We start from the raw sequence: 24,996 nt of genomic DNA on the forward strand, positions 1-24,996 counted from the left end.
TCTGCCACAGACTAGGCCATGTGACACCTTACATGACCTGGTCCTGCCAACAATCCAAGGCTTATACAGTCACTCAATTCCAACATCTACAAATCCAGATAAATAGCATAATCCTGTGTTTTTGTTTTTAATGTGAATGTATTTTTAAAATGATGTAATATTGATTAAAATCAATTAATTGCTATTAGAATATTTTTTTAAAACACTGCATTTTTTATTATAGAATAAGAGAACGTGACAACAATGGATCGTATGCTTTGTGCCTAATTCATGATAGAAAGGTTTCGCATTATCGCATCGATCGTGATAAAACTGGAAAACTGTCAATACCAGAAGGAAAGAAATTTGACACTTTGTGGCAGGTATTTCTTCTTCTGTTTTAAGCATTAATCTTAAAACAATAAAATGTTTTTACCCAAAATGATTCAGGAACGCAGATGTGTTGGTGTTGAAACATAGGCATAGTGGGCTTTGATACAGCACCTAAGCAATACACTATCTCTTGATGTTATTTTATAATCTAAATCAACACTTTGTATGAAAAATGCATCAACCCTGTCTATAAATAACTTTTCCTTAAAGGGAATCTGTCAGCAGATTTCTGCTAGTTTATCTAAGAGCAGCATAATAAAGGTCAAGAAAGCCTAATTTCAGGAATGTGTCACTTATTAGGTTGTGTATTGTAGTTTGAATACAATCAATATTTTACCAGCAGGAGAAAGTCACTGTGTGGCACCCCAGTGGTCATGGGAGCCACAGTGGCATTGTTCTCCTCTCCGAAGGGCAATGTGATGCCTGGAAGCAACAGAGAGACCTCTATGCCAGGTACAATCACACACACAACACTTCCTAATCCAGCCCAGAAGGGGGAGATCAAGTCCTGTTTGGGGCGAGCTTCCCTGTGCATTCTGGGCTGGAGAAGGGTTAGAGAGAGAAACAGGAAGAGAAACTCAGAACTCGAGTAGCAGGGAGAGAACAGTCGCTGTTCGAGAGCTTTCTCAAGCTTTCCAGGACCAAGCGCTGAATCAGGACACCGGGGTCCTTGACTGTCGGGTACTAATGGTCCAGCAGTAAACCCGGAGGGCAGGAGGTTCCACGCCACCTGGCCCAACAGAGACTCCCAAGGCACAGTAGTATAATAGAGCCCGGGGCCACAGAAGTACCAGCGGGCCTCACATCCGGCTCACGCTGCCTGCCACAACGGGCAAAGCAAATTGCACCTAGGAAGAGGGATGCTGTGCTGCTCCAGGCCACAGCAACCCACATTCAGAGCTCACTAGGGAATGCCTCCAACGTACCTGGCAGAGAAGGTACTTCTCACTGCTTCTTGGCTAACTGGACCACTGTACCTGGGACTAGAACAACTGACCAATAAAAGGTAAAGGAAACTACCAGACTGTGTCATCCAGTTACTGTCGGCGTCCTCAGCCCCGCTCCAAAGTGTACTACACCATAGACTACCACCCTATCATCCTTCTTGGGGCCGCTCCACCTGTGGGGAGCAGAACTATCCCTGCTGCTACAACTAATTGCCCTGGAGGACAGTGACAGCAGTGGTGGCTAATCCCTGGCCGCGTACCGCAGGTGGTGTCACGAGACAAACTATCCCCATCATCCTTCCCTTTTATTGTACTCCTTGGGGCCACGAAGCCGGGCAGGGCCACCCATGACATCCCCAGACCCGACAACACCATCCCGGCGACAAGTAAAGTTAACCCCTTGCCCCGTGGGCGCTAAAACTGCTTAATTAGGTCTCACATGTATGGCAGACAGGCTAATCTTTGTAACCCTGCCACCACTAATTAGCAGTTTACTGACAAATCACAAGGTAAACAGGAAGCTGACAGTTAGGGGTGTGGGCTACTCAAAGCCCAGAATGCTTAGCTCAGCTTTGTCTACATAAGACAAAACAATGAATACAATGAAAACTACACCAAGCAGTCCAGTAAGTGATAAATCCCTGGAATCAGGCTTTCTTGCCCTATATTATGCTGCTCTAAGATTATATAGCAAAAACCTGGTGACAGATTACTTTTAAATAAACACTAAAATACTTATGATAGCAAATCTGTGAATAATTTAGCCATGTTCTTACTCATAATTCTCATCCCTTAAGCTTGACACAGATAGCTACAACAAAGACCAATATAGCTGAAACTGGTCCCTATACAGAGGTCACACACTAATTACCAATGGTTCTGTAGAGCGTAATCATGCCAGTAATATGATGCAATCCTGTTAGACACAATAACTGAGAAGTGACATCTTTTCCGTTTCTTTTTTCTTCATGCAACCCAAAATGTCATAACAGCCACAATGGCAATTACTTGGTTCTGCATGGTTTGCTGCCAAGACATCATTGACTGCAAAACTAGTGTCACAGTAAAGGCCCCCAAAAATATTAGTGACACATATAGTTCACCATACTGCAATAGTGCCCCCTTTGTGCCTTTTCCATAGTCAAATTATCTTTCGTTCATTAATATGTCTTTATTGACCCCTCACACCAATAGTGCTCATCTTTGCCAATCATAGTAAGTGTATGGCTATGTCCGCACTTTGCGTTGTCCTAGTTGCAGTTCAAAACGCATGTTTTGGCACAAATTGCTTTTGCCAAAGTTGCTTTTGACCATCAAAACGCGATAAATACGGGTGCGTATTTACCGCGTTTAGCTGCGTTTTTAGCGCTTTTTACCTGCTTTTCCATTGCTCAAACTTAGATGCGTTTTGATTGCAAAGACACTACTAAATAAAGTTTTAACATACAAACACTGAAAAAAGGTGAAAAAAAAGAATACACACATAATTTATTAAATCATAACGAAAACAGCGATATTTAATATAATTATAGCGGTTTTATACTAAATATGGATAAAATATCAATACATCTATATTTTTCATAAATTTAATTGTCAGACTATGTGTGTGTGTAAAGGGACATATAATTCCATAATTTTGATGTCAGAAAAGCATGCCTTTTGGTATTTCAAAACACATTGTTTCTGCAGCAAAAAAGCATGTAACACGCTGGAATTGTGATGTTGCTTGCTTTTTGCTTCTCATAACTTAAGAAAGTCTGACTGACGGCCCTACCTTGCCATACTGACCCAAAGCAGTTATCCACCTTTTACCGCTTCTCAACCCAAATAAGACACAGACTGCGTGACATTGGATGTAAGAGGCCACAGCAGCCTCGTTTATTATCACCAAATATAATCAATAACATTTTATTCATAAATATAATAATAACTCCATACACATAACCACCAGCAAAGGAGGGGGGGTAAGTGAAGAGTCCCATTGTACATGATTGCAACACCAGCTCCACCATGTGCCCTCAGCCGCACCACACCGGCTCGAGGACACCCAGCCGAGTGTTGCTCCACCATGTGCCCTCAGCCGCACCACACCGGCTCGAGGACACCCAGCACATTAACATGCCCTGCTGTGACCCAGCACACCAGGGTCCCACGTTAACATGTCCCGCTGTGACCGAGCACAGCAGGGACCCACCAACCATACCATTGCACTACCAAGGGTAACCCGTTCCTGCACTGGGTTCTCCCCCGCTCTTTGTGCAATCCACCGACTTCAAATACCCCCCTCCTTTCCGCCGACTGCTGCGACAAGGTCAATCCTCTTAGTTTCTCCATGTCGATCTCCAGAAATCTTCAAAAGGGCGGGTGGGCGGGACAATTCTGGACGTCTTCCAGGTAGTGAATAAGCCTCCCACCTCAAAATTCGGCCCTATATATACTCCCCTACAACTAACAACCCCCTGACCAATTACATGGCACCACGGCCCCTATAACTCCACCTCCCACTTTTCCCGCAAAATTTGCATTACACCTTAACCTCTTGCTAACCCTCAGGCCTAGCATCCCTCCTCAGTCATGTTGCCCTCCCTTGAGCCCCTTCAGGGCAGGCGTCCGGGCTTTTCTTTCACTTCAATGTTAGCAAAATGCAGCCCAAATGGCAAAAACAATTGACATGCTGCTTCTTTGAACGCATGGTTTTTGCCTAAATTTATGCAAATTAAACGCTGCGTTTGGAAACGCAAAGTGCGGACAAGAAATCCACATTTTCCATAGACTTTGCTTGAAAATCAAAACGCATGCCTTTTGGCATGAAAATGCTGCAGTTCAAAACGGACCTAAAAAGCAGCTGAAGCGCAGGTGAAAACGGAAAGTGCGGACACAGCTTTAAGGTCACTTTACACACAGAGATAAATCTTTGGCAGATCTGTGGTTGCAGTGAAATCATGGACATATTGTTCCATTTGTACACAGCCACAAACCTGGCACTGATTGTCCACAATTTCACTGCAACCACAGATCTGCCGCAGATTTATCTCTGTGTGTAAAGTGGCCTTTAGGCTTAGTAGTGTCTTTGTAATCAAAATGCATCTAAGTTTGAGCAATGGAAAAGCAAGTAAATAGTGCTAAAAACGCGGCTAAAATGCGGTAAATACACACGCGTATTTATCGCTTTTTGATGGTCAAAAGCAACTTTGGCAAAAGCAATTTGTGCCAAAACATGCGTTTTGAACTGCAACTAGGACAACGCAAAGTGCGGACATAGCCTAAGTGCACATGTTGAGTATTTGATGTATCTCTTGGCAGCAAAAACACATATTTTGACACATTTTTGCATGTGCTTTTCCCCTTCGTTTTTCTAGCAATTTTGGACACCAATGAATGCTATAAAGATACATAATAGATAGATAAAGATAGAAAAATGTAAACAGACATACTGTATATATAGACAGGCAAACATATAAATATGTAATTGCACAATCTCCGAATATCATAAAATTTCACTCTATGGAGTTTATTGAACAGCTTTTTATGATTAAATAAATAACCAAAAAGTAGAGTCTATTTTTGATATTTTTTTATATTTTTGAATTAGCAAGGGTATAGCAGACAGCTGCAGGCTGATATTATCAGATTGGGAAGGTCTATGGTTATTGGGCCCTTCCCAGCCTAAAAATATCAATCCGCAGGTGTACCAGAAGTGGAGCATCACATTAGATATGCCAATTCTGGTGCTTCACCTTGGCTCTTCGCAATTGCCCTGATGGGTAATGGTTTTTGGGATTCATGTCAGCAGTGTAGTATTAGCTGGCATTAAGCCCTGGTGTTAGTAATGGAGAGGTGTCTATCAGACACCCCCATTGGTAACCCAGTCAGTGAAAAGAAAAAACACACACACAAAAGTACTTTATTTAAATAACCACTCTCCCACATTTTCCTTGGCTCACCAACTTATGAAAAAAATCAGGTCCGACGTTGACCATGAATTTCGAAATAGACCAGGGAATCCAATGTATTCCAAAAATGAAACCCAGAAAGACAGACAGAGAGAAATAAAAATAAGACACTGTCTTTCATTCACCAATTTAATAGAAAGCAATGTTCCCAGGTCCAAGGTTGTCCAGCAGCACTCACGATGTTCCTCGATTATCTAGATCAAAGGTTATGGCGCATCAGGACATGTCTCCATAGCCTTTAAGCAGCAGCCACTCCCAGATTACATTACACTCAGCAAGACCTTGGACACTGATGAGGGGTGAACCAGGGAAAGTGTGAAGGAGTATTTATTTAAATACAAATTTTTGTGTGTGTTTTTTTTCTTTTTACTTACTGTCTGATAGAGGTCTCTCCATTGATAGCAATAGGACTTGATGACAGCTGTCACTACACAGTTGATATCAACCCCAAAAACCATTACCCTGATTGCCACCACACCATAGCAATCAGTCAGAGCCAAGGTGAAGCGCCAGAATTGTTGCATCTAATGTGATGCACCAATTCTGGGGCGTCTGCGGGCTGCTGTTTTTAGACTGGGATGGGACCAATAACCATGGACCTTCCCAGCCTGATAATATCAGCCTGCAGCTGTCTGTTTTACAAGTAGTTTTTTTCATTAATTTATTTATTTAATCATAAAAAGCTGTTTAAAAAGCTCCACAGGGTGCAATTTTTAATTGTGCCTTTCGCTGTCTGTTACTCTCTCTCTGTCACTCTGTCTGTCGCTCTCTCTGCTGCTCTCTCTGTTGCTCTCTATGTTTCTCTGTCTGTCATTCTCTGTCGCTCTGCTGGTCTCTTTGTTGCTCTCTGATGCTCTGTCACTGTGTCTGACACTCTGTATCACTCTGTTTGTCGCTCTCTCTGTTGCTCTCTCTGTTGCTTGCTCTGTTGCTTGCTCTGTCTCTCTGGCTGTCACTCGATCTGTCGCTCTCTGTGGCTCTGTGGCTCTGTTGCTGTCTCTGTTCTCTCTATCGTTCTCTCTGTCGCTCTCTGTTGTTTTCTCTGTCACTCTGTCACTCTCTGTCTATCTCTTTCTATTATCTATCTCTATAGATCTGACAGAAAGAAAGAGACTCTATTGTTCAATGATTAATGTAAAAATATTTTATTTTTACATCAGTTCAAAGGGATAAACATATTAAAACCATTTAAAAACAGAAAATAGGAGACTATCTAGGATGCAAAAAAACAGATCCAGAGCACAATACAAAACCATTGTTTCTGAATCAAACCATCACATTGGTTGTATAATTAGCATTTCAATAATGGACGCTAGTGTGATGCATAAAGTAAATAAGTAAACATGTAAATGTAAAGACAAAAAAAAGTAAACAAAAAATAAACAGGGTGTGCTTGAATAATTGCTCCAAGGTGTGAAAGTATGGGAGTCTCACAAAGGGAGAACTAAGCCAGTGAAAACAAATAGGCGGACCAAGGTGCAAAACCAAATAACAACCATAACCATTATAATATGTTTAATACACCTGTAAGCAATGCAGGACAATAGTTACCACATGGATATCCTCCAGGGTTGCCTGGGTAGCATTTCATGCTCATATTGATACTGAGGCCAAATAGGTTTTTATTATCTATCTATATAGCATTCACTGAAGTCTAAGAATGCATGTAAAAAAGTTCATCATGGAGGAGTCGAAAAAAATTCCAGCGGCTCATGTGAAGCTCTAGGAAATTCAAGAGCATTAAGGCAGGGCTTTAAAATAATGGTGGCCACACAAAATATTGTCACTTTAGGCACAATTTGGCCACTTTCACTTAGGAGTGTACTCATTTTTGTTGCCAGCAGTTTAGACATTGATGGCTGTATGTTGCGTTATTTAGAAGGCACACCAAAGTTACCGTTTTAACAGCTATTGACTACTTTACATTGTATCAAAGTGTTATATCTTCAGTGTTGTGACATGAAAAGATATAATAAAATATTTACAAAAATGTGAGGGGTGCACTCACTTTTGTAAAATACTGTATACTGGCACCTTGAGACTTCTATGACTTAAATTACGTCTCAAACAATTTGTATACCATTAATATACAGATTGTTAGTAAAACTTTAGATAAAAACTTTGTATTAGTCATATTTCTACATTTTAGATAATATTTTTTCTATTTAAATTATTTCTAATATCTCCTTTTTTCTATTACTTTTTTAGTTAGTTGAACATTATTCCTACAAACCTGATGGACTTTTGAGGGTCCTGACAAACCCATGTCCACGATCAGCAGCTAACAGCAGTGCTGCAGGTAATTTATAATGCTGTAAATGTATGTTGGTTTCTTATTGGGGGATTCTTGGATCCCCAATATTACTAATATATCACTGGGATAGGTCATTAATATCATATCTGAAGGGAATAAAATATAATTTGATCAAAGTTACACTACCCAGCAAAGCCACTAGTATGTGTATAAAGTATAGGCATATAGAGCAGTGTAAACAATGAATAGGCCGCTGTGCTTGGCAGTGGGTCATGGCCATTAAATAGTGCTGAGTCTGATCTACAATAAGTATATTGTAGTCCTGCAATACCTCTTTAAATATTGCCTCTTTTCATGAGTATAATAAAATTGTAACAACAATATTTGGTAAGAAAACAAAATGGGTTGAAGGGCTAATCGCTAAAATGTGCTAGAAACTAGAAACGTAAGTTAGCATAAATGTGCAAGACAAGTCCATTCCTAATGACAACAACCCTGTAGTGAAAAATCCAAACTGGGGAATGCATGCGATGTCAGGCTTAGACCCAAAAGCCCTAAACGTGCAAGAAAGAAAAACGGTATATTACAGCACCAAAGTTAGAAGAAAAAAAAGTTCTCTATTCCATTGCAGAAAAAGGCGGCAATTTGTGGGGAAAAACCAACTCTTGGCAGTTAAAGAAAAATTTAAGCTGCTGATTCTGAATCTGCAAGGGGACGACTGGGAGAAGGTTTTGGAATCACCAACTAAGGTCTCCCCATCAATCAATAATAAAATGATCCAAACCTATATAGTACACCAGGTGTATCTTACCCCACTGAGATTATTCAAGATGAGACACCGGGAGACGTCAGAGTGCGCGTGGTGTTATGTGGAAAACGCGGACTTTGTCCACATGATCTGGAGCTGCCCAGTAATTGCAGCCTTTTGCCGTGAGGTTGATGTGCTCCTATCCTCCCTGGCCTCCTTACCTATACCTCTCGATCCACTACTCTTTATTTGGAATTTTGGATGAGGGAATTTGGTCTCATCACCGTAAAAATTTTCTGCAGGGGTTCCTCATTATGGCCAGGAAGCTTATTGCCCTGCGGTGGATAAAGGTAGCTTCCCCCCGACCATACATGTGTGGATTGACCTAGTCAACGCAATGCCTTTCTATGAGAGGACGGTGTATCAGAGTAGAGGATACTCTGAGAAATATAACAAAGTTTGTGAAATGTGGAACTCTTCTCTCTTGACATTATCAATGTCAGGGTGATCGCTTTATGGGCTTATTTACTCTTGGTTGTAATATGTTAAGTATATTAAGGACTGGTACTTTACTGAATTAATTTCTTGCAGGTTGGTGCCTAAAATGGAAATGGTCAGAGCGATATGTATGTTATGTTTGTTCCTCTTATTCTTGGAATTTTGTTTAGGTATCTTCACACCCTAAGTATCTGGATTATGCACTTCATTAGCATTGAACTCTGCTACAACTCTGTAAATGTATATTATATTCGCATTTATTCTGTACCTGGTGTATTTCTGTTATTCAATAATTAAAAGAAAAAGAAAGAAAAAGGCGGCAATATTTCATATCTACATTATTCTGCCCCATGCTTTTGAGAGTCATTTAGAGTTGAAATGCTGCTGTCTGTGTGGAATACAAAAGCTTATTGTCTACCTATATTGGTGCTCAGATATACCTGTTCTCTAACTTGTGTTTGAGTCATAATCATAAAAATCACAACACCCCACCTTCTTGTCAACTGGTGTGCAGATCCATAATTATTAGCTCTGCATACTAGTTCTACTAGCTTTGAATATGACATACAGTCATGGCCAAAAGTGTTGGCACCCTTGAAATTGTTCCATAGAAATCAGTATTTTTACACATTGTTTGTAATACACATATTTATTTCCTTTGTGTGTATTGGCAAACTGGACATAATCTCACACAAACACTCAAAAATGGGCAGGACAAAATATGGATAAACAACATTGTTTCAAGAAAGTGATGCTCATTCAAATTCAACTGTTGCAAGTAACAGGTGTGGGCAATATAAAAATCATACTTGAAACCTAATAAAAAGGGGAGAAGTTGACTCAATCTTTGCATCGTGTGTCTGTATGTGCCACACTAAGCATGGAGAACAGAAAGAGAAGAAGATAACTGTCTGAGAACTTGAGAACCAAAATTGTTGAAAAATATCAACAATCTCAAGGTTATATGTCCATTTACAAAGATCTTGATGTTCTTTTGTCCATATTGTGCAGCATAATCAAGAAGTTTACAACCCATAGCACTGTAGCTAATGTCTCTGGATGTGGATGGCAGAGAAAAATTGATGAAAGGTTGCATTTCAGAATAGTCCAATAGGTGGATATGCAGGCCAATCAGGTTCCAAAGAAATTCAAGTTGCCCTACAGACCTAGGGTGAACTTGTAATAATGTGAACTATCCATCAACAGTTGAATGAAATTAAACGCATTGGTAGGAGACCCAGGACGACTTGCTGACACAGAGACATAAAATAGCTACACTGCAATTTGCCAAAATGTATGTGAGTAAGCAAAAATCCTTCTGGGAAAGCATCTTGTGGACAGATGAGACCAAGATAGAGCTTTTTTGTAACACAGTACCTGTAGTCCAAAATGGTGGAGGTTCAAAGATGTTTGGGGCTGTTTTGCTGCCTCTGTCACTTTTTTACTTTGACTGTGCAAGGCATCATGAAATCTGTAGAATACCAAAGGATTTTGGGTCACAATTTAGTGTTCAATGTCAGAAAGCTGGGTTTGCGCTCTAGGTCATGGGGCATTCAACAGGACAATAACCAAAAACATACTTCAAGAAGCCCCCAGAAATGGATGGAAACAAAGCGCTGGGAAGTTTTGAAGCGGCGAGCAATAATTCCAAATCTAAATCCTATTAAACATCTGTGGAGAGATCTTACAATTGCTGTTGAGAGATTCACTCTTCAAATATGAGAGACCTGAAGCAGTTTACAAAAGTTGAGTGGTCCAAAATTCCAGGTGAGAGGTGTGAAAAGCTTGGTGATGGTTATAGGAAGTGATTGATTGCAGTTATTTCTTCTAAAGGTTGGACAACTGAATATTAAGTTGAGGGTGCCAACAATTTTGTCCGGCCCATTTTTGGAGTCTTGTGTGAAATTATATCCTCTTTGTCTTCTTTTCTGTTTTTTTTTTTTTTTTATTGTTCCAATACAAACAAAGGAAATAAACAGGTGTATACAGTATCAAAACATGTAATTGTAGTTATTTTCTGGGAGAAATACTGCATTGTCTGGACAAAATCAAGGGTGCCAACACTTTCGGCCATGAATGTAAGATAACAGCATGCAGTATGGTTGTGGGATGTGCAATTGATAAATTGGAATGCTCTGAGAACACTGACATCTTACCATTATACTGTATAAGAATAATTTTACAGTCTTTGGCCAGCCCCCATCATTCATACGCGGTGCACCTTTTATGCTGGTTGTGACCTCCTGATTGTGCTAAATAGTGTGATGTAATAACTGCAGGAATTGATGGGGAAGTCTGTGCAGTGATTCCTGATTTCATTAGCCCGACATTTGAGTCTTCAGCAGTGCGTGACGTGGTACCAAGATTTCTTTTTTCGGCGATCTTCACAAATTGAATCGCAGCATGTTTAAATTTGCAGGGACCTGCGAATTTCAGGACATTTGACTTGAAGTTGATACTCTGTGGATTGTCAATCTGCTCAACTCTGTATTGCAGGGTAATAAAGGAAATCAAATATTTAAAATGTATTTTTTTCATTTGTTTTTAAGGGCCCATTAGTTTCCGTCCACATCATGGGCTTCCTAGGCCGCCTATAAGGGTAAGCTACAATAAAGATTCAGTATCCAAGGTTCTTGAGAACTAAATACATACCATAACATGATTACAGTATATTATTCTGCACCACAACTGTCTTCTCATCCTCTAAATAAAGCATTTACTCTGCATCCTTCATCTTTAACCTATAAGCGATCGGAATAAGTGAGTCACAAACTAAGTCTATGTCTACTAAGTATAGGCAAAATACATTTGTTGAAAAAGTCAAAAGAAGCAAAAATGCAAGAACAATATTATTTAGCAAATTGAATGTGCAACATTTGAGAAATTTAAATATGATGTTTCTTAGTAACATCCTTATATATACACATATTATTATAATTTATGGATGTATCAATCCCTTTATTACTGGATTCTAAAAATCATGAAGATCTCTTCTTCCGATGCTACAATACAGCTTTAATCACCCAACTCAAAACTGAGTTGTGCTTATGCAAGACACAAAGATAAAAGTATAAAAATGAAGATGTAGATGTCACAATGCAATTATTTATCACAATGCATAATTAATACAGCTCCAATGTGTTAAATTACAAATGTAACCCTGCTACATCATGTGCAATACCACTTTGGTATTGATGGTAAGAGCTTCACGACATCAGCTTTTATTATTTCCACTGTTTGGATCCATGTGTACACCTTAACGCTTGTAAGTGAAGAAGAACAGTCAGGCTTTTGTTAGTTTAATAAATTGAGTACCTGAATTATCTGCTGGGTTAGAGGTTAAGCCAAAATCAAATACCCAATGAACCGGCAAATAATTGCATATGCGGTAACATTAAGTAATAGATCTGACCCTGTGATCTTTATGATTTATTCTCATTACTTATTGTTTCGACTAATAGTTATTATAAACCTTTACACACATAGTCATTTTATTTCAAAACAAGACAAGAGTCAGGGGTGTTCTTGCCCACTGGCCTGGCTTTCTTTACAAAGATAGCATAGATCGAGGCTTATCCCACTTAAAACCCATACTCCTTCCCCGTGGGCAGAATACTACTTAGCTAACACAGGGGGAGATTACACCTTTATTGGGTTCCTAACAGACAACAGTGTACAGCACATTCCCAGCAAGGACAAGAGATAGTACAAGTGACAGAGGCCAGGCCACAACCCCAGCCAGCAGGACTCACTATTGGTGGGCACCCATTGAAAGGAGACAGCAGAAAGCTTAGGAAGCCAACCATCCACAGCAAGGAGTATAGCCAGGTGACCCAACCTAGCTTCTTAAACAAATTTGTGGACTGAGTGTTGGATAGTGGAGCAATTATGTAATCCACCAGCTGGAACTATGGTGCCTATGCTGAAGTCCTGTTGAATTACCGGTGGTGATAAGAGCAAACCCTTTTTTATATGTCTCAGCTCCCATTTCAGGGCATTGTGTCAAACAGGAGTGGGGGAAGATAATTTTGGCTGTTCCCTCATTGTTTCCTAGTTCAATTGTCCTCCAGATAATGCAGACTAGTACACCACAGAGGGATGATGCAATCAGCAATCAGCAGACACTCCACAAGTTACCACACAGAAAAGGGCACTGGCCATTCACACATGAAACAGTGGCCCATGTCCCTAGACTCACTAAACAAAGGAACAATAGGACTGGCATAATTAAGAATAGTTCACCCCACTCAAGTGGCCAGATATTTCCTTATTGATGCTGAGTCGCCATCACATTATCAGTGGATCCCTTAGGACAGCATACAAGACTTATTGAGAAATCTTTATCCATGAAGGTTAATGAGGTTCCAAGGGTTCTCTGAGAAGTAGTCCGGGATAGCTGCCATCACCTATTTTTAGGCTGCAAACTGTTTTGGACACACAATAGGATGGGTTGCAGCCTGATTAAATGCTGCTCCAGACATAAATCTCGCTTGTCAGGTTGCGAAGCAGCATCATGAACAAGAATAACTTATCTTCTTACTCAACCAGGCAGGTTTACAATAGGACATCAAGCAGAAGAAAAAAAAAGCTGCTGCGCTCTGTGAACCTTCCTGCTTTGCTGTTTACAGTTTAATAGCAGAGTTTGGTCACTTTCTTATGGACCCTGTCGTGTTGCAAACCTGTCTGGCTGAGTGAGGAGAGCAATTGTGAAACATGTCTGGAGCAGTGTTTCTTCCGGGTCCTACCTGGTTTAGGGCATGGCTTTCCAGGTAGCAACTGAGGAGCATAAACCAGTACATTTACATAGAACATATAGCTTTAGGCTGTGCTGAAGTAGCTGTCACACCAATAGCCTGGTGCCTGAAAGAGCCTAAATGTTCCTACTGTATGTCACAAAAATGGTACCAGTATATTAAGTGGTAGTATAGGGCCTTATTATAGATTTTACATAATTGGGGGCCTAGTAGCTTAGCAAACACAAAAGTAGCATCATATACATATATCATATCCAGTACCTTTTGGCTCTTACCTACAGCAGGGGAAATAGGTATTGAACATATCACCAATTTTCTAAGAATGTATTTCTAAAGGTGCTATTGACATAAAATTCTCACTAGATGTTGGTTACAACCCATCCAATCCACACAGACCAAGAAATCACACCATAGATGTCCATAAATTATGCTTAATAATGAGAAATGACACAGGAAAAAAATATCGAACATGAAGCAAAATGGGTGGCGTGTTCAATTATTATTTCATATATGTTAGATGCTCACCCTTAAGAGTCACAACGTTTGTCTACATCAGTAGTGATTATGGCTTTGGTAAATTACTTGTTTCAGCACTGGATCTTTCTACATCTATAGTTGTCTAGATGCCATGGGCTCCATATGTTGCATTTGTCCACCATTATCCAATTCTCTCATGCGAAATCTCCAAGGAGCCTCGGTGGAATACTGAGGTTCCTTAAAAATCAATTTAAAAAACGTTTTCTATGCCAATGCAATAGAAGTAAAGTACAACAGTCATTAGTAGAGTCACAGCTTATTACAATAATGACATTGCATTATGTAAAAGGGTTTTTCTAGCACATTTACTTTTCCTCTTTGGCATTATGGTTTCTAGAATTGGTCAGCAGGTGGAATAATTTCAAGAATCAAATCCTACTCCTTTCCCAAGGCTGGCAGCAAAAAGGTGCAGAGTTCTTGCTCTTTCAAAGCTTTATAAACTGCTAGCAGGTGTGGCTGCTTTGCTTTTACAGCTTGCATTAAAGCAGCATTGCAGGAATCATGCACCTGTATCTGAAATTGCATACGGATATCAATATATTGCAAAATGTTAAATTATATATATATTTATCAAAAGATATTCTATAAATATTTCTTCTTGTGCTCTAAAATGGGCATGTTACTAAATAAACTTAAGGGCAATGTATAATAAATAAATTATATTATAAATTTAGGGTTTTATTAGTAACAGATTCTTTTGTGAAAGTGTGCTTTTTTGACTAGTTATTTAACAAAAAGTGCATAACCACAGTCACTCCCTGGTATCTGGGGAGAGGACTGTACTCTATCACTTCCTACAGACCATAATGGACACTTTTCAGTTTATTAAAGGACCACTCTAAAGTTTTTTCCTTTCATTACCCCATTTCTTATCAATAAGTAATGTGTATTTAATGAGTGCATTCAAATTCTTACTGGTCACTGTCCTCTGCCGTTTCCAGCGGTGCTCCAATCCTCTCCTGCATCATGTGACCGCAGCTTTTTCTTCCCTACTCACATTAGCTCCTTTCTTAATATAAGTTTATAAGAGCCTAATTCTGAGTCTTATAGACTTACATTGAGGGTTCTTGTCCACTTGAGTACCGCTTCAGATGCAAGAGTATAGGAAGCGATGTGCTAATGACCCTCCGCTGCGGGTGTCAGCCGTGGCTCATGTGACAGTGAGCCATCTTGCGATCGCATCACAGGTGCGGAGAAAAGGGAGGGAGCACTTTCTCCCCATCTCCTCCATTGTCTGTCTCTGCGTGCACCGAGTGCAGTGCGATTTCACACACGCGTGAGCCAAGACTCGGTGCAAAACGCAGCATGCTGCAATTTCACCGAGAGCATGATTCGTGCCGTAGAAAATTAAGCAAGAGGACACTGTCTCATAGATTAACACTGGTGCATGGGCAATACGATTTTTTATCGGATTGCACTCGCACATGAAAATCGCAAGTGGACAAAATTCCTACAAAGAAGACTCTGATCACAACTCCTGTTACATGCAAGAAAAAATTGGAGCACCAGAGGGGGCAATGAAAAAAAAAAATGCTGGAATGGCCTTTTAACTTCCATTCATTGAAATTACCAATAAAGTGCAGACTGCTGCAATATCTATGCAGACAATATAGGAGGAAGTGTGAATTTCCAATATGACTATCCCTAAGAAAGTTGAAAAAAATAAATATATATATAACATGCAAAACTATTGAAAATTAATATACTTTTTGTTACATTCTTCTATTTAATTAATAAAAGTAAAATGATATAATATATTCTCTTCAGCTATATTGATTTATAAGGTCTGTTAACTTTTGACAAGTGACAACGTTCACTTTGCTGATGTGCCCAAAAGATACAAGAGCCACTTTAGAAAATATTCAATAAACTTCCTTTCATTAACTACCACCAGTTTAATGCTACTACTAAAGTAGAGTAAGTCCTTGTATCATCAAAACTATATATTTTTTACAATATAACCTTTATTAATTAATGTAAAACCATGTTATGGCTACTAATAGATAAAAAATGTGCAAACTAGGAATAGGTGCAAAAATCACGATCACAGAAAATTTGTCTCAGGCAAATACACATGAAATGTATCGACTCCTCTGTGCAATGACAGCACAAAATAGATGGCCCAATTGAAGGCTAGACTCACCCTGTCTTTCCATGGCTTGCCGCAGAGGTTGGTACCCTAATTATCGCATATAGCACCCCGCTCCACAACGGCAGGCCTTTATAGGCCCAGAATATCCTTATTGTAAGGATAATAGGTAGGGAAAAATACATCAGAAATCCAACATATAATGATAGCCAATGATATATGAAAAACCAGCACAACCCCAACATTCCATAAGGCCACTATAAATTAATATTAGGATGCATAAACTTTTCTGGAGTTTATTTTTAAATAGCAACTGCTGGTACCTTTGTATAAAAACAGTTGGTGTGGGTGACTTTATTAAGCACTGTTCTCAACCTTATTTGTCCCTATCTTACTGCAGAGGTTGGCATCCTAATTTCCGTACAACCTTCCTCCCATCCTGGCTCCTTCCTGTAATAATGTCCTCCATCCTGGCCCATCTTTGTAATAATGATCTTTATCCTGGGACCCTTAAAGGTATAATGTCCTCAATCCTGTTTTTTATCCCTGCTATAATGTCCTCAATCCTGTTTTTTTCCCTGCTATAATGTCCCTCATCCTGGGCCCCATCCAGTAATAATGTCCCATATTCTGGTATAATGCCTCCATCCTTGGTGCCTTCTTGGTATTATGGTCTCCCTATCCTGTTGTAATTTCCTCCATACTAAGCTTTGTCTTGTTATAATGTCCCACATCTTAGCCCCTTCCAGTAATATTTGTCTCCCATGCTGGTATAATGTCCCCCACCCTAGGCATCTGCAGTAATATGTGTCCCTCATCCTGATATAATGTCCACTATCCTGTGCCCCTTTCAAAAATAATGTCCCTCTTCTGCAGTTCTTCCCCAAGAATAAAAAAAAGATTCTACTCACCTGCCCTCACTGCAACGTCCTCATCCATAGCCAGCGCAAAAGTTGGCAGCTGACGTCAGCATGCAAGCAACGAACAGCTCATAACGTCACAGCCATGCACCATGAGTGACTTGCATGCCGATGCCAGCTGCTGACCTTTAATTTGTCTGGCAGTGTGTATTGCAGTACAGTGACCCATTGGGTTTCTGCACCGCAATACATTTCATCCTCTGACGCATATCCATCTGAAATAGCTGCTGGCATCAGCAAGATTTTGTCCTCCATGGGTCTGGGCTCTGCGACCATGATAGCTACACCCCGTTTCAAGTTTCTACATGCATAGCCATGTGTAACTGTGGCTCCCCTGTCAAAAAAGGATGTAGATAATTGATTCAGTAGGCATCATTGAGGCTTTTCTGATGAACATTAGCACTAGGAGTATTCCATTATTTAGACTTTAGGCCTCTTTATTAACATTTGAAGCATTCCAGGCAACACTGTAATCTTATACCAATTGGAGAAACCAGCATTGCTGCTTTAATCCTACTAACCGTGTGGTTAACTACTAAATCCTCATCCTAACAACTTGCTTCTAAATCTTTAAGGCCACATTTACATGTTGTAGATCTGCTGTCGTAGGAACACTCAATAAGTATTGAAATGCACATGCTGCAGAATACAACCTCAATCAGATGTATGAGATGAATTTTCAGTAAAACCTACAATGTGTCTACCTATCGTAAATCAGGCTCAAGATTTGCATAACATTTATTAATAATGTTTTATTTTTTATCAATATTGATGCAGATTTTTCAAATTTTCAATACAATTGATGAGTTCCAGTTCATTTCCATTGCAGGAGGTTCGTTCTTGCTGTAGATTTGAATATCCACAACCTGCACTAAAATCCAAGCAGATTATTTTTTGCAACGTGTGAATAGCGTTGTAATGGCCTCACTGATTTGCCCTATGTAAATTTGACAACGTTTGATAACAAAACAGTGTATAGGTTTATTTTCTGTAATTACAATGTCTATAAAAAGTTGCCAGCTTGGCCTTTTTCATGTTTTATTGAGTTAGCACATTGATTTGTAGCGCATGTTCTAGGTTTTTTATTACAATGATCAAAAACAAAGAAGACTTTAAAATCAAAACTAAACATTTCTCAGAAAGCCCAAATAATTGAATGTGGAACTATACACTCCCTTTAACAGACCAGTTGTTAGAGCAATTTTGTCAGCATTTACAGTTCTAATTTTCTATGGATAGGTACATGAAGATATTTGTATACAGTGTGTCCACCCATATCCTGTCCACCGCCATTAACTTGAGAACGGCAGCAGCTATAGGAATAGAAGTGGTGTCTAGGTATAGTAAAGTAGCCATGCGCTACGCAATGAAACCACCTATAGCGCCACCTGGTGGAAAACAACACAGTTAGCATTTTTATCTCGGAAACGGAACGAGATAGAGAAAAAAAGTGAATTAAAAAATTGTATGACATCATCAATTCAATACAAATCGGCACCTTGCATACAGAAATGCTATGATATGAAACCCATGACCCCCCAAAACGTTGAATGCTGGTCACGCATATGGCGCTCATTTAACTTTGATGCTCAAAGTGGCCACAGTCAGCTGCAATGCAAATCTAGACTCTGGACAGCATACTGTATCTTACTGCACACTGTGCAATATGGCAGGTGACACGTTTGCACAAGCATCTGTGATACGTCGTTGTAGGTCTTGCAATGTTGGCGGAGGGGTCGCATACACCTTCTGTTTGATGTGACCTCACAGAAAGAAGTCCAATGGGGTCAGGTCAGGTGAGCGTGGAGGCCACTCCATGCAGCCACCATACCCAATGACTTGTAGGAAGGTCTCCATGAGGTATCGCTTCACGTCCGCATCCTTGTGAGTTTTACACTTTCTAATCATAGCATTTATGTATACAAGGTGTCGATTCGTATTGAATTGATGATGCCCTACAACTTTGCAGTTCATTTTTTTCTCTATCTCGTTCCGTTTTCGAGATAAAAATGCTAACTCCGTTGTTTTCCACCATGTGGAGCTATAGGTGGTTTCATTGCGTAGCACATGGCTACTTTACTATACCTAGACACCACTTCTATTCCTATAGCTGCCGCTGTTCTCAAGTTAATGGTGGTGGACAGGATATGGGTGGACACACTGTATAAGGATACTGCCAAAGCTTTTATACGCTGAGTATCTTCATTTTCAGCTATATGATCAGTTTCTTTCAGGACCTGTCTCCTCTCCTCATAGGGATCATCAGTAGAGATGAGCGAACCCATGGAAGATCGGGTTCTGCTGGTCTAGCTGAACTTTTTTAAAGTTTGGTTTTAGACCTGAACTTCATTTGAAGTCACTAATTGGGTAGTTTGGGTCTCCACACACATGCAGCCAGCCATAAGCAGACTACTTCCAGGGAAGAGTGGGCATGTTTTTTTCCATTTTTGGGTGCACACTACATCTGATCATGCTGTTGTTACTCCCAGTGGGAGCCATTCAAACACTGCAAGCGGCTCACACTGGGCTGAACACCGAGCGTATCTAAGCACACCGATGCTCACACAAGTGGCTTGCATATGTAAAGCACCTAAACTCCAAACATGAACTTTGTTTTCTTGGAGAAGTTTGCGTTCGTACCGAACACTGAACACTGAACTTCAGTTTCAGTCATTTCTACTCATCAGAGGTTGAACATTGTATTGTAGAAAGAGGTACATTTATGCCACAAGCACTTGTAGTATAAATGCATAATTACTAGTAATTAACTAATTTCTGGAAAATCAAGATCCGACCTTGGCCTGCTCCTGTTCCCCAAAATCTGTCTCCAAATATCAGTGCTTGGCGCCGCAGCAAAGAAAGCATTAGGGGAGCTATGCATTCCATGATGAACATGTCTCTCTTTTCTGTGACAGGGGGGTAGAGGAGATTAGTTAATTTTTTAGGTATTCCAGTAGGGCACCCCTCTTTTTAGGAGCCTTCTAAGCAATTAAGGTGAATTGACAAATATGCATTGTAAAGCCAGGATTAGTTATGCATTCAAATATCATGTGTGTAAAAGGGTACTTTGGGACGCCATTGTTAACAAAATAAGAACAGTATTTCTATTGGTAGAGCCATTGGACTATGTAGTCGTTTGATAGAATGGAGATTACTTAAAAGATTTGTGGACTTTTTCTTGTGTTGACCGTGTCAAAAAAGTCAAATGATATTCTCTGAAATTCAATGTTGTTGCACAATAAAACATGGAAAACGTTAAATCTATACAATATTTTACTGTTCCTGTAAATTAGCAAATCTTATTATTACTATTGAAGTTATTAGTAGTAGTAGTAGTAGTAGTTGTAATAGTTGTAGTTGTAGTAGTATTACCATCACAATAATAATATTGAATTTGTGTCACCAGGTATGTAAAAGGTAAAGTATTCAGTGGAAACTATATTTATTATTTATGTTTGATCATTTTTATTATTATTATTATTATTATTATTATTATTATTATTATTATTATTATTGTTGTTGTTATTATAAGCTAAACATACATAACTTGATATCTTTTAATCGTACTATTCTTTTGGTATAAATACAAACTCACAGCACAGATTCAGTAATGGTTGCATACATATCAGTTTATTTTGTTATTAAAAGGGATAATACAGTATGCAGTTAAAAAAAAGCAACATAATAATAGATTTTATTAACATGTATTACTCACATTTCTGTGGTTTTCTTTTCCTTTGGCCCCGTGTGAATGGAGCAGTGGTTGATCACTCGCACGGTTGCTCTATTCATTATTTAAGGGGCCGCTGGAGAAAGTCAAGCGCTGCACTCAATTGGATTTTGGCATTCCCATAAGAATGAGTGGAGAATACACCTACATACAGTTCTGGCAATTAACAAAACCTAGAGTGTGAGAATGAAAAAAAAAAAATTATTAACCATAACAGCTGAAAATGGGCAAGTCCTTAGGATTAAAGGGGGTGTTTTATTAAGAAAAAGCTATCTAAATGCTCTATATGATTGTCATAGCAAGATTATTTCAAGCCAGATCAGAAAACAAAAGATTAATCTCCACATGGGAAGACCAATGTTTGTCATAGATGTCACACAGTGGGCGTGGTGAGTGTGTTCAGACCACCGAGGTCTGACACACAACAAAAAAACACCTAAACACCCCCACAGACAAGGGGGAAACACTGAGGTCACAATAACAAGGGTGGGTCCTGGCACTAGAGAAAGGGCAAGATGGTCACCTCCTAACCTCACCTTAGCTGTCCCTGCTCTCCCAACCAGTCCCTATACAGTTTCCGCAACTGTCGTAGGGCAACACCCTGGGTCCCTAAGAAACCCTATAGAGGGCCTGATCAGTGAGAGGCAGGTGAGGTTCACTAGACCTACCACTGCACTAAAGAGACAAAAGGGTAGGGGGACACACAAGGAATAAAGACCCAAAAGAAGAGAGGATATGACTTCAAGACTATCTGCAGCAGCTTCCTTCCTCCAAGGCAGCTTTCTTAATGATTTCTATAGTAAGCAAAGCTTGCAGGGAAATCTGGCTATTTAAGTGCAAGGGGATATGTCTACAAAGCAGGTTCAGCTGAGCTCAACTGCAGGAGAGCTGCAAACAGAAAAACTAGCATTAACTACTTCAGTGCCAAAGGAAACAAAATGACATTTAAATGCAGAGCCCTAGATATAAGGGTTCCAGACCTCAAGCTGCCACTAATCTCCAAAAACAAGGAGTCAATTGTGACAGATGAGCATTTGTTTGAATTGACAATCTGTAACATTATTACTATCTTGCAAAATCCACTGCAGAGAAAATGTGAGATTGTCTCTACTAACCTCTCGCGATTTTTTGGGTTTCTAGAACTGGGTGGATCAGTGGGTCATTGCGACTTATGAGACTACCCCTTTAAAGTTGCAAATATTTAAATATATGGTGAAAAATGTTTACATTTGATAAGCTTCCTACATCTGGATTAATCATGCTTAAAAATGTTTGTTTACACTGAAATAGATTATGAATTTATGTAATAAGTTATTCTTACCAGTATTCCATATTCACTAATTATACTTGTTCTACCAGACTACTAATGTTACAAGAGCTGGAAGTGTTTCTTCATCAAATCCATATGTGTCCAGAATGAGACTAAATGAAAGAGGTAGGTTGGATATTCTGTATACTGTCTGACAAAACATTTGGGGGGATTTATTAAAGAGGTATTCTCAAGTTATCGCTCAAGCTGTACACAACTGTGCATTTTCCTTAGTATCCTTATTTCCTGCTTTCTTTCATAGTGGGCACTCCTCCTAGCAATGTCTTTCTGAAAGCTGCTGGGCTGGTGAATTATAACTGCATCTTTTCAGAAGATAAGAGGCAGAGGGAGGAAAGTGAGCAGCTATAATTGGGAAAATAAGTATTTGATATACTGCCAATTATGCAAGTTTTCACACCCACAATGAATGGAGAGGTCTGTAGTTTTTATTTTAGGTACACTTCAACTGTGACAGACACAATAAAACAAATCCAGAAACTCACATTGTATAATTTTTAAATACTTAATTTACATTTAATTGCATGATATAAGTATTTAATTACCTACCAACCAGTAAAAATTCTGGTTCTCACCGATCTGTTATATTTTCTTTAAGAAGCTCTCCTATTCTGCACTCATTACCTGTATTATTTGCACCTATTTGAACTGTTTACCTGTATAAAAGAAACATGTCCACACACTCAATCAATCACACTCCAGCCTCTACATCATCGCCAGGCCCAAAGAGCTGTCTAAGGACACCAGGGACAAAATTGTAGACCTGTACAAGGCAGGGATAGACTACAGGACAATAGCCAAGAAGCTTGGTGAGAAGGCAACAACTGTTGATGCAAATATTAGAAGATAGAAGAAACACAAGATAATTGTCAATCTTACTCAGTTTGGGGCTCCATGCAATATTTCGCCTTTTGGGGTAAGGATGATTCTGAGAAAGGTCTGGAATCAGCCCAGAACTACATGCAAGCACTTGAGTCCACAGTCTCAAAGATTACAGTTAGTAACACATTACGCCGTCATGAATTAAAATCCTGCAGGGCAAGCAAGCTCCCCATATTCATGCCAGCACATGTCCAGGCATGTTGGAATTTCACCAATGACCTTCTGGATGATCCAGAGGAGGCATGGGAGAAGATTGTGTGGTCATATGAGACCAATAAAGAACTTTTTGGTATCAACTCCACTTGCTGTGTTTGGAGGAAGAAGAAGAATGAGTAAAACCCCAAGAACACCATCCAAACCGGGTGTTGGGGGTGAAATCATACTTTGCGGGTGCTTTTCTGCAAATGGGACAGGATGATTGCATGGGGAAATGTATTGTGAGATTTTGGTCAACAATCTTCTTCCCCCAGTAAGAGCATTGAAGATTAGTCATGGCTGGGTCTTCCAGCATGACAATGACCTAAAACACACATCCAGGGCAGCTAACGAGTGGCTCCCTAAAAAGCATTTCAATGTCCAGGAGCGGCTTAGCTGGTTTCCAGACCTGAACAAACCCAATAGAAAATCTTTGAATTTTTGGAGGCTGTTGCTGGCAACTCAATGTTTCCAGTAACAGCTCCTAAACCTGAAAGATCTGGAGAAGATCTGTATGGAGGAATGAGCCAAAATCCCTGCTGTAGTGTGTGTGTGCAAACTTGGTCAAGAACCATAGGAAACGTCTGATCTCTGTTATTGCAAAGAAAGTTTTCTCTACCAAATATTAAGTTCCAATTTTCTATTGTATCAAATACTTATTTCATGCAATAAAATGCAAATTAATTATTTAAAAATCCTACAATGTGATTTTCTGGATTTTTTTTATTCTGTCACAGATGAAGTTTACCTACAATAAAAAATAAAAATCTCTCTATTCTATATATTTGGGTATACTTGCAAAATCTGCAGTGTATCAAATACTTATTTTTCCCACTGTAACTGCTGTGTTGAAATTAATGCACTGGAGGGAACTAACTAGAATGTTAGCAGTTAATCTCTCTCTGGATTGTAACTACAGGACAATCTCAATCAGGTTTTGGAGGCAAAGCTCCATTGAAACTAGCTGTACGTAATAAAAGATAAACGCTGTCATTGCAGGAGAATGATAGCAGATAGATAATAAACTGAATTGCAAACTTGCTTATTTTCATGTTGTCTAACAAGTTAAACCAATTTATGAACTTGAGACTACCCCTTTAATAATGGTGTTTTATAAGCTAAGATTAATAGAAAGCTAACCAAAGCAATATGCACCTATATTATTAAGAGGCACAAGTTTTTTAATAAATTTGGCACATCTTAGGCTTTTCGCATGCCTGCTAAAGGCCTGGTGTAGATTTGCGTTGTAATTTACACCAGTTTTGCGCTTCATTTATAGAAAATGTGTCGGGCTCTGGAGGACCTCACCCATCCCACTGAGTCACATTCATTTTCCAAATATTTGGCAAGACTGGTGTAACATAAGAGTAAAATTGCACATTTTTGTTCAACTATAGAGTGAGCCATAAATTACGACTTTTTGAACAGTTTTTCAAAATTTCTGAAATAAAGCTATTATCGAATTCTTCCCAGATTCCTTCCGTGAGGCTCACTGTCTCTCCATAATTTTGTAAACCACTGAGTGTCTCATAATATTGGCTACATTGAACTTTAAATAGAAAAAAAAAATGATGAGAAGCGCACAACTGACAACATATTAACTGAATACATGACTGGACTTCACAGATGGATTGTCCAAGAGTTGTCCACTTACGAAATTCCCCTTTTGTTAAAACAGTTTAACAAAATAAAAATAAGCTAATGAGAATGTATGACACTAAGATTCCCAGTGATCATCTGTAATCTAAGGGTGTACTTGGCAGCTTTATGGCCGCACCATGAAGGGGTTA

The 24,996-nt window shown here is 39.4% G+C and overlaps 1 protein-coding gene across 3 annotated transcripts in view; it reads left to right on the plus strand.

Moving 5' to 3' along the window:
• The window catches only part of SYK (spleen associated tyrosine kinase), a 216,659-nt gene that overhangs the window by 150,371 nt on the left and 41,292 nt on the right, over positions 1 to 24,996 (plus strand). For 2 of the 3 annotated variants that reach the window (XM_075340664.1, XM_075340656.1), the window contains 5 exons: positions 224 to 362; positions 7,481 to 7,571; positions 11,322 to 11,371; positions 14,401 to 14,469; positions 22,162 to 22,237. In XM_075340664.1, the coding sequence (XP_075196779.1) occupies positions 224 to 362; positions 7,481 to 7,571; positions 11,322 to 11,371; positions 14,401 to 14,469; positions 22,162 to 22,237 (425 nt within the window). The remainder of the gene's footprint in view (positions 1 to 223; positions 363 to 7,480; positions 7,572 to 11,321; positions 11,372 to 14,400; positions 14,470 to 22,161; positions 22,238 to 24,996) is intronic. The other variant, XM_075340672.1, reaches the window with a different exon arrangement.

This window comes from Anomaloglossus baeobatrachus, chromosome 1, assembly GCF_048569485.1.
Source record: "Anomaloglossus baeobatrachus isolate aAnoBae1 chromosome 1, aAnoBae1.hap1, whole genome shotgun sequence".
Taxonomy (NCBI): Eukaryota; Metazoa; Chordata; class Amphibia; order Anura; family Aromobatidae; genus Anomaloglossus; species Anomaloglossus baeobatrachus.